At 40.3% G+C, this 10,018-nt stretch overlaps 1 protein-coding gene across 1 annotated transcript; it reads right to left on the bottom strand.

Annotated features, from left to right (window-relative positions):
* Positions 1-3,344: 3,344 nt before the first annotated feature.
* il13ra1 (interleukin 13 receptor, alpha 1) lies at positions 3,345-9,715 on the bottom strand. The gene is made up of 8 exons (XM_079215551.1): positions 9,643-9,715; positions 8,611-8,710; positions 7,135-7,322; positions 6,664-6,791; positions 6,070-6,193; positions 5,707-5,803; positions 5,548-5,623; positions 3,345-4,970 (listed from the first exon to the last, which is right to left on the bottom strand). Exons 1-8 carry the CDS (start codon positions 9,707-9,709, stop codon positions 4,875-4,877), a joined length of 876 nt encoding a protein of 291 aa, XP_079071677.1. The 5' UTR covers positions 9,710-9,715; the 3' UTR covers positions 3,345-4,874.
* Positions 9,716-10,018: the final 303 nt, after the last annotated feature.

Here is a 10,018-nt window from a genome sequence, read left to right as displayed (position 1 = left end):
GGTCCGTTTTCTGCTCTACGCTGAGGCGGTAAAGCTCGCAGCGGTGACACCGGAAACCTTTGGTCAGTTCCTTCACAATAAAGTTAAGGTTACGGTTATACATTGGGAGAGAATTTTGAGGAATTGTAATCAGTCAATAATACATAGAACATACTGTCAATAAAAGTAGTATTCATATAATAAATACATTTGTTGCAGGTCACAGTGTGTGTGTGATGTTTAATTTACTGTATATTCATGTACAGCCCTCTACAAGTGACACTTTCAGAATGATTATTGTTTTCTTCTTCTTAAAAATAAAAATAAATAAAAACATTTCCTTTAAAAATTAACGCTGCATAGGTTTAGTCCTGACACAATTTTCTTCATATATATATATATATATATATATATATATATATATATATATATATATATATATATATATATATATATATATATATGAAGAAAATGAAGATATATGATTATTATATATGAAGAAAATATATCATCAGATTATTATGATTGAGGTATACATCCCAATCATAATAATCTGATTTACGACCTATGATATAAGGATTGGGTGCATCGACAAGGTCATCTTTTTGAACAATAAGAAAGTTAAATATATGTGTGTGTGTGTGTGTGTGTGTGTGTGTGTGTGTGTGTGTGTGTGTGTGTGTGTGTGTGTGTGCGTGTGTGTGTGTGTGTGTGTGTGTGTATCCCCTGACAAATAAAATAAAAGTTCACCCAATGTTACAATGATCTACTTCCGGTGTTGTCCTCGTTGTAATCTCTCTGACTTGACGTCATATTCTCATTAACGGGGCATTCCTCTCTCTCTCTCTCTCTCTCTCTCTCTCTATCTATCTATCTCTCTCACGTCAGCAGCACCACAGCACTGCCCCCTTTTCTCCTCTCCCTCTGGATCTTGCACAGGCCAACACCGGCAAAAAATACATTATGAAAAAAAGAGAGAGAAATAAACCAGTTTAGAGGGGCCTAATCATTTTGACACATTTGCTGTAGTCGGTAACTGCTTGATTTCTGTTGTTCACAGTGTTTCATTAGGTGATGACATAACTGAACATGGCATAGTATAGTTATGTCACATGGAGCTTTCTGGTCAAATTAATATTAAAAGGAGATACGTTCTGCTCTAATAGGAAGTTATAGGAGGCCAAAAGTGCTGTGCGGTTATTCACAGACACTATTCGTCCATATTGACTATTTAGTAGGGGGAAAGGCAGTGACGCCACTGTGAAGCAAAAACACAAACCGAAACACATGATGAATAAAAGGACCATGTCCTCATTCCTGTCACATAATGTAGGCTACAGATTGTGGTGATGTTCTCCATGAGACCGTCGCTGGTCTGCACAGTGAGCCGGTTTTCCTCCCGTCTCCGTCCAGGGGAAAGCGGTTCATACGCTGGTGCTGCAGCGCCCCCTTGCGTCGTCGACCAAGCACGACACCTCTGCGCGTGCCCCAAAGCACAACTGGAACAATGGGTCCAAAAATATCTGCGCGTGCGCACACACCAGAGACGTTCATCTTTTGTTTGTTCACACAATATTTGGGTTATGTCCACCAGTAAAGCCCGCCAAAAGTGTAAACACAAAAGATAATCAAAAAGTAATAACTTGTGTGAACGTGTGGTAAATGGTTCATGGATAACTCTGGAACAATGTATTGTATAGTCAATAAAATGTTTTATAATTGTATATTTATTTAGGTTTAATTGCAATACTATAATTGTAATTGTGATTATGGCCACAGGCTACAGAAAAATTATACACAAGTTTTTTTTACAAAAAACCCTCTGCAAGATTATTTTTAATCCGCCATGTTACTCCTTTTAAGATGTTAGAACTCCTTCTCTGGTAAAGATTGAGCCCAAAAAGCAGCATAAAGATAAGTCAATTATTTTTCAGTTCTAAGGCCAGGTAAAATTAAATGTAGCCTAATACAAATAAAGAAAAAAAAATTATATGTGCCCCAGTAAGACAATTGTATCAGTAAAGAACAAGCAGGCTCATATGAGTACACCTGATTAAATATGGACTTAATCTATACTCGAGATTATTTTCACTGCAAGGGTACATGCAAGGGTACATTTATTATATTAATTTAATTTACAAGAAGGGGACAATCGGTTTGTATTCATGGAAGATGGAGGATGATGGGGTGGTGTGGTTATATGTTCACTATCAACCACACTATTTCTCGGAGAGTGAGGAACGACTATTACAGTATAGAAATCTGCAACCAAAACATCATCATCGGACAAAAGTGACCGCAGGTCTGCCGTGTGGCACACAGAGTGACTCATCTCTGCCGGGACTCGAACCCGGAGCCTCTGGATTAGAAGTCCAGCGCGCTATTCCATTGCGCCACAGAGACTGCGCCAGGATAAACCGGGCCTGGTACGGTTTACATTCATAAATCCTCTCATATCGCTGCTCTCTGCATCCTCGCAGCATCAGGACCAGTCTGAGCCGACATGTTGGCTCTGCCGGGCGCGGCCACTAGAGGGCGACGTTGCTCACTCAGAGGTGGGAAGTCCCTCTGAGATGAGTCAGGTTGGCCGGCGTGCAACCGGAAGCCTAGAGCTGGCGTTTCAAAGTAAAAGTCACCTCATCGTAAACGCTCATTCCGTTCAATTTCATTCAATTTAAAGGGGATTCATTGACATGTGGATAGATGAAATAAAACGTTTACTTACTGTACTTAAAGTTAACATCTACTAGAACGCAGAAATGTGTGAACACAGCAACATTTGTTTGCGTAAAAAAATGTTACGGCCTTAGGGTTTTTATTTTGAAACCCCGCAACCGGGAATATTGTTTAATTCAAGCTCGTTTAACACACACACAAAAAGAGCCAAAATGGTGACTATCGGAGCTTTGTTTCCCCTGTTTTCACATTGCAATATTACATGTATTAGTGTGTCGGCGATTTGACGGATATAGAAAACTAAAACGAAACAAGACAGTCAGCTGTTTCAACCAAGTCACAGAGGAAAAAGACGAGTTTCTAATAAGCAATATAATGACAGCAGAAGAAATAGCTTCCGAGGCTGCCGTACAGGCAGCGGTGCTGTGCAACAACACGAGCGGGGTTACACCACGATTGCATCAGACAACCAATGCAGCTCCTCCCCATCATGCCCTTCACCGCAGCGCGACACCGGGATTCATGTCCTGTCATCTCCGCTGTCTTTGTACAACTTTCATGTTAAGGACACCCAAAGTAGAACACAGAGCCGGGCGGGAGTCCACCCATCCAGGTTCATCACACAGAACGACGTGCACCCTGAATATCTTTTTATTTTTTATTTTAATTAATTTGTTTATTTTGCAGGGACAATGCACACTAATCAACAGTAACACTGTAAGTGAGCCAGAGTTAGCTAGAGAGGCTAATTTTCATCTGCTGTCCCTGGCCATATTTCTTTTTATGGCAGCCTGAAATTACACATTTCAATAACATAATGCAAATAAGATTCGTCGATAGACAGACAGTAACGTATAGACACAACTAATTCACAAAACTAATTCACATCAAAGCAAAAAAAGCGTACTACAGTATAAGCACATATAAAACACTGGAGGCACATAATGTCACGATGTTGGTTTGTCTGGTGTCCTGTCTTATTGTGAAGTCCTTGTCTTGTGTGTCCTCTGTGTTCCTGCACTTCCTCCCTTGTGATCATCGTGAGTAGTCTTGTCCTTGTCTTTTGGAGTCCTGGTTTTGTTTTTGTATTTTCCACGTCCCGTTTTTGAAGCCTATCCTAAGTTTTGTTTATTGAAATAAATTTACTTTGAAACTGTTGCTCTGGCATTTGGGTCCTCTCCTTCCCCCCTCCATGACACATAACGTACATCAACACTAAACAAGACAAATGCACATATACACCAAATAAGCAGGCAGGACAGACAGTACATTCATGCTTGCACACCTGATTGGGAACAATTGCCATTCCTTAAGGCATGTTTTGTACGTTTCTTTTGTGCGTATGTTTGATGGAAGAGCATTCCACAAGTTTGTTGAATTTCCAGAAAATGCAGATTTGCTAACTGTACGATACCACCAACACAAAACGCACAAGCTCTTTATGGCATCAAGTCATTCTCGGAAATGTGATTGCCACAAGTTCTGCAAAATTGAGCAATTTCAAGCCACATTTCGACACGTCCTTTGCAGGCTATAGCTACTGAAGCAGAACTGAAACTGGTCTGTGTCGGTGATGAGTCACCATCAGTCTTACTTTTATTAAAAGTCAGTTTTACTTTTAATTCTGTTGCTCACACTAATTAGGATTTTTTTAATATCACACAGGCACCAACAATGTTGCTCGTAAACTCTCATTCCACTCTGCCCTCGATTAGATTATGTGACTTTGTATTCAGAAAGTGTTCCAAGGTGAAAATGTAAAGGACACATATGACAATTACATAAAATATTTCTTCTTCTAATTTTGCCTATTTACACACTTGCAGTGGATTTTAAATGACGCAGTCAATATTGGGTTGATGTGTAGACTTTCAGCTTTATTTCAATGGATATAACAAAACTATTAAATTATTATAATTAATTATTAAATTAAAAGCATCCTCACTTGGGTTGAGGTCAGGTGACTGACTTGGCCATTGAAGAATATTCCATGTATTTGCCTTCAGAAGCTGTGCTGTTTTCACAGGATGTTTTGGGTCAGCTCTACAAACTTCTCAAGAGCTGCTTTGAAAGCGGAAATACATCTAAATGAAATGTATTGGAGAATTGAAAGCATAACTTGGTGGATGCAACCATCTCAGACCAGTTAGGTCCCCACACTTTTTCGTTGAGCCAGTATGGGGAAATAAGACTTTGGGAGCCTTTGCAGATTCATGGCATCAGAAGTCCAGTTTGTTGATAAGGGGATCGACCACCAGAGTGATTTTACAGTTGTCGTCTTCCTCTGCCGGGACATACAGGTTGTGATCCATGCCCTGAGAAAAATGAAGAAGAAAAGAGGAGGAAACCCCCCACAAAACACGCTTAATTCTATCAATGCCTTATTTGCATAATTAAACATAACATTTCAGAAAAGTTGTAATACAAAACATAATTCTCTTAATACCGGGGACGCTTCTATTAGTTCACTTTTTACCCTATTCCCTAGTAGTGTAATTTTAAGATATATATTTTTAAAGTCGGACTGAGACAGAAAAACTCCATTTCAGTCGCACTTCCATTCACCAAACTAATGTATTTCTATATTTTGAAGGTTTTTACAGAGGGGTCTAATTTATTGAACATTTTATTCCTCAAAAACATATTCTCAAAAAACAAAATGAAACAAGAATTCAGTTCGAGAAAGTTCAGATTCAGATTTAAATATATGCAAATGAGCACATATTTGATAAGATACTGGCCTTTTGCATATTTATATACATTTTCAGAAAACTTGCAAAACGAAAATTGTTTGTCTCCATGAAAGTAATCAGCTGGGCGAGTTTCATGGTGACATCTATTAGCTACTTTTTTTACCCTAATCAAAAAGAGAGCAACCCCAGACATAGTCACCTTGTTGTTGTTGTCAGAAATATCGCTGAGGAGGTCCCGGGGTTCTGGTACTTTGGGGAAAATATATTCCATATTCCTGAACAGAAAGAAAGTTAAATATCAGAGGCCAACAACTAACCTTCATAGCAGCAAAAGCAAAAAGGCGACGACTCAACATACTTCCTGCAACACACCAAGACCAGGGCTGCCAGGCCAGCGAGCATCACTGGGATGATAATGGCAGCATACAGCCACGCATTGGGATCTGTGTCGGCATCTGCACGCAAAAAAACATCACGATTACGACATTACGATCTCACTGCTGCTGCGCTGCACACTTAAAAATGTCAAAAGTTTAAGTTACAATTTAAAATGCAGTGTAGTGAAGTTAAAAGTTAAATGATTCAAGTGTGTCATTATTTTAAAAAAACACTAGATGGCAGAAAAGGGAGTAAATCTTGCTCAGAGTGGTTTTAAGCTGCTGGACAGTTCAATTTTTTATTTTTTTTTTAAAGAAAATAGACAGAGAGGTGATGACCGTACCAAAATACTTTGCGGCACTGTATGGTGTCTCTCCTTTGTCCATGGATGCTTTAATAGCAATACGGTATGCACAGTGAGAGATCGGTTCCAACTCCATTGAGGTTTCTCCAGCAACCGTTCTGATCTGTAAGGAAACAAGGGCACAACAGTGACACCGACTACTCACTCACTTTTTTGTTTAGGCTACAAATAAGGATAGAAAACTACAGCCGGCGCTGACGCCGTCTTTAGTCTCGCAGTTCTTTGGTAGAAAGCAGAGGAACATTTTGACCTGATGAAAAGTCGGGGACAGCAAATTGATTCCAATTCAATACTCATGACTGATTATGACTGTCCTTCCAATAGCTGTCAAGGCATTTCACTCAAAACACAAACGTTAACCTCATGGTGGTCAAAGTCGGTGGGATTCATCCTCACGACGTGAACCAGATGTCATGACATTTATAGTTGTTGAGACATTTTAGTGAAAGCCATAAGTGGCAGCTGGCTGGTGGTGCTTGTAGAAAGTGAGGAAGCTTCATCCTCTGGGGACCATGAGTCTCAAAGCTTCAATTTAAAAAGGCAAACATCTAAATGTACTGTTGTGTCTCTTACCTTTGTTTCACTACACTCAGTGTAATTAATTATATAGGTCCAAGGTCCTTCAATTTCAGGACGGGTCCAGCTAATAAGCAACTTATTCCTAGCTTTAGTGACTGTCCAGTCAAGGGGAGGAGGTCGCACTGCACGGAGACAGACATTATTACAGAGATACAACACGTCAACACGTCATAAAAGCAAAAATACTGCAAAGCAACGGGGAAAATGTCCATCTCCCTTAAAAAATGTCTGGGTATTGTCCAAAGTTGTAAGTTTGGGACTCATTACACAAGCAAATGCTGCAGATACGCTAACACACACACACACACACACACACACACACACACACGCTAATGCGAACACACACACACAGACACGCTAACACACAGACACGCTAATGTGCACACACACACACACACACAATGTATTTCATCAGAACGGTTCCTCCAGGACTCTTGATGCTAAATGAGTGCTGGTGTTTCATACCATCGTCGGCGTTGTTTTTCTTGAAGGTGTTCTTGGCAAGCGTGTTGTTGACCGTTCCATTAAACAAGATGTGGATGGTGTGGCCTATGTTCGCGTCCAGGTCACAACCGGTCTTGGAGCTGCCACTGGGATGGTACGCCGGGCACTCCTGTAGGGGGATAGTAGATTCTCTGCCATTGTTCGGTAACCTTGGAAAATAGAAGGTCATTTACTCTCATGCTGCATTCAATTCCTGGAATCCTAAGAGAGGTAAATTCATAAATACAATTCACAAGTATTCAAATAAGCCTGGTTCTTCCCAGATGATGCTACTCAGACCTGTGCCAGGAGGACAAAAACAGATATAAAACATTTGAAAGGAATAGTGTGACATTTTGGCACAAGAGAGGATCAATACCTCTCTTGTGTCTGTCTGTTAACAATGAAGCCACAGTCAGCGGACGGCGAGCTTAGCTTAGCATAAAGCCTGAAAACGAGGGGAAACAGCTAGCCGTGCTTGGGACACACAACCCTTCTACCAGCAGCTCTAAAACTCACTCATGCTCTTATCCATCCAAGTGTCCGTATATTTTAGCACTATATATATATATATATATATATATATATATATATATATATATATATATATATATATATATATATATATATATTTGTCCCCTGGGCCCTCGGAAGAATTCCCTTCATGGTTCTGATTCCTCAGACATAAATGTCTTTATTTGGACAAACAAATCTCACAAGTACTTTGTAAAAGTACATAAAAAGGCAACAAAATCCCCCTCAATCAGACAATCTCAAAACGTCCGAAAGAGTCTCAGGCTGTTATAATATGCTGAAATGAGGTCAAGGAAGGTTCACAATGTTCCCAACAGCGCCAGTGAAAAGAGTCCGACACACATCTGATGCTCCGCTGAGTTTAGTGGCCGGGTTCTCGTAACGAAGGAGCGTCGGGACAAAGCTCGATGGCCCATCCGGCTTTGGAAACGGACCCCGGGCACAGGTACACATTTCCTCAGACAGGATGCATTCATTTGACCGTGTGAATTTGAACATAATGAACGCTACAGATGAGTATATTGCTGATGATATTTTCAGACCTGCAGTTCTATAAACATTAGCATTTGCTGATGGATGGTTATGCCAACGGCCGTTGGCCGGAAGGTAACAGACCGGCCTCTTAAGTTACCGTTACAACCAAACATGGCATGGGTCCTGATAAATAAGCCCCACAGAGTCAACAAACAATTCCTAAACGGAGGCCTGGACTGATAAAAACAAAGATGAGCCATAAAACATAGACACAAACACAAACACAAGAATTCAGCCTCAGTTGAACCCCAGCTTAGTACTCCCGAAAAGGTCTCGGAGGAAAATACATGGCAATACAGCTTCGGTACACACATTGCAAAAGTACGACGTACAGCACTGCTCCCCAATGATAGAGCGAGTGCAAAATGTGAAGAAAATATACACACGTACCAATAAAAGAAGCGGAGATCTTGAGCTTGGCTGGCCGGTTGCCAGGAGCAGTGAGTTTGTGTGGCGGAGTGGATGTAGCACTCCAAATTCCTCACCAGCTCTGGGAGGAAATGAGACACACATCTTCAGAAAACAACAGATGAGGGGGGCAGACACAGTCAGCTCATTTAAGAGTAGACTTAAGACTTGGAGTGGTTATAACAAATGGGACTCCATGTTAGACTTGATATATACATCATCTACATCCGCTAAACACAACTTAATACAGCTAAAAGTGGTACACAGGGCTCATTACACTAATGCTAGATTGGCAAAAATGTACCCTAACTCTGATCCGTTATGTCCTCGATGTAAAGGCCAGCCAGCAGACCTGTTACACATGTTTTGGCTATGCCCGAAACTCTCCACCTTTTGGATAAGTATTTTTAAAGCTTTTAGTGAGATGTTTGCAACTCAATTTGAACTGGACCCAATTTGCGCACTCTTTGGCTTAACACCAGAGGGACTCCGTACCCGTTTAACAAATGAAGCCAATATGGTCGTAGCCTTCACAACGACGTTTGATCCTTTTGAGATGGAAGCAACGTACCCCCCTCCCCCACATAGCAACAAGTGAGCAGCCCCCCCCTTTTTTTTAATTATTATTATGTTTTTATTATTTTAATTTTATTTGGTTTTCTATTAGCTATTAACCATTTTATTTCTTACGAGTAACTTCTCACTTTTTTATTTGATGATCGATTAATACAATTATTTTGATATTATGTCTACATCTCCATCACCTGAATGTACCTAATTTACCTAAATATATAAGTTCCATAGCCTGTAGCCCGACATTGTGTGGGTGGATGGGGTGGGTTGGTCGGGAATGAGGTTTTATAATTCAATCTGTCATTGCCCTCAGACATATGTGAATCCTCTTCCCTTGCGGGAAAAAACTGTGAAAATCAATAAAACATATTTACAAAAAAAAGCACATCTCTTCGTCGATTCAAAAGCATCGGACCTTGAGCCGTGAGAAAAGTCAGCTACCTGGGTAGTTGACGCTGAGCCAAGCCGACTCACTGTCGTTACCGTCGCAGATGGTTGTAACGGTCATATTCAGAAATCCTCCTTCCATCACGACGTAAAACCGCTCTTTGGCCGTCGCATCCCACTAAGAACAGAGAGAGAGAAAGAAAGAGAAGGGTAAAAACGGAGTGAACAAGCGAACCCACCGCCTCACTTCTGTGCCATTAAGACGCAAACATGCTATCTCAGTGCAGAGAGCAGAGGAGACGGAAATAATACCCAAAAAAATACATATATCAACACATTATATATATATCAACACATATATATATATATATATATATATATATATATATATATATATATATGTATATGCTGAGGATGTATATGCTGAGTA

The sequence above is a fragment of the Taurulus bubalis genome (assembly GCF_910589615.1).
Source record: "Taurulus bubalis genome assembly, chromosome: 3".
In the NCBI taxonomy this organism is placed as follows: domain Eukaryota; kingdom Metazoa; phylum Chordata; class Actinopteri; order Perciformes; family Cottidae; genus Taurulus; species Taurulus bubalis.
Note: the sequence above shows the minus strand (reverse complement) of the source record. Positions and strands in the feature narration are given on the sequence as shown.

What these genes read in the sequence shown, in the direction of transcription:
- il13ra1 (XM_079215551.1), bottom strand. Translation starts at nt 9,709, where the DNA reads ATGACCGTTACAACCATCTGCGACGGTAACGACAGTGAGTCGGCTTGG. An exon ending in GCTCAGCGTCAACTACCCAG is followed by an intron (nt 8,711 to 9,642) that starts GTAGCTGACTTT and finishes ATTTCCTCCCAG; the next exon opens with AGCTGGTGAGGAATTTGGAG. An exon ending in TTTCTGACAACAACAACAAG is followed by an intron (nt 4,971 to 5,547) that starts GTGACTATGTCT and finishes CATTTTTCTCAG; the next exon opens with GGCATGGATCACAACCTGTA.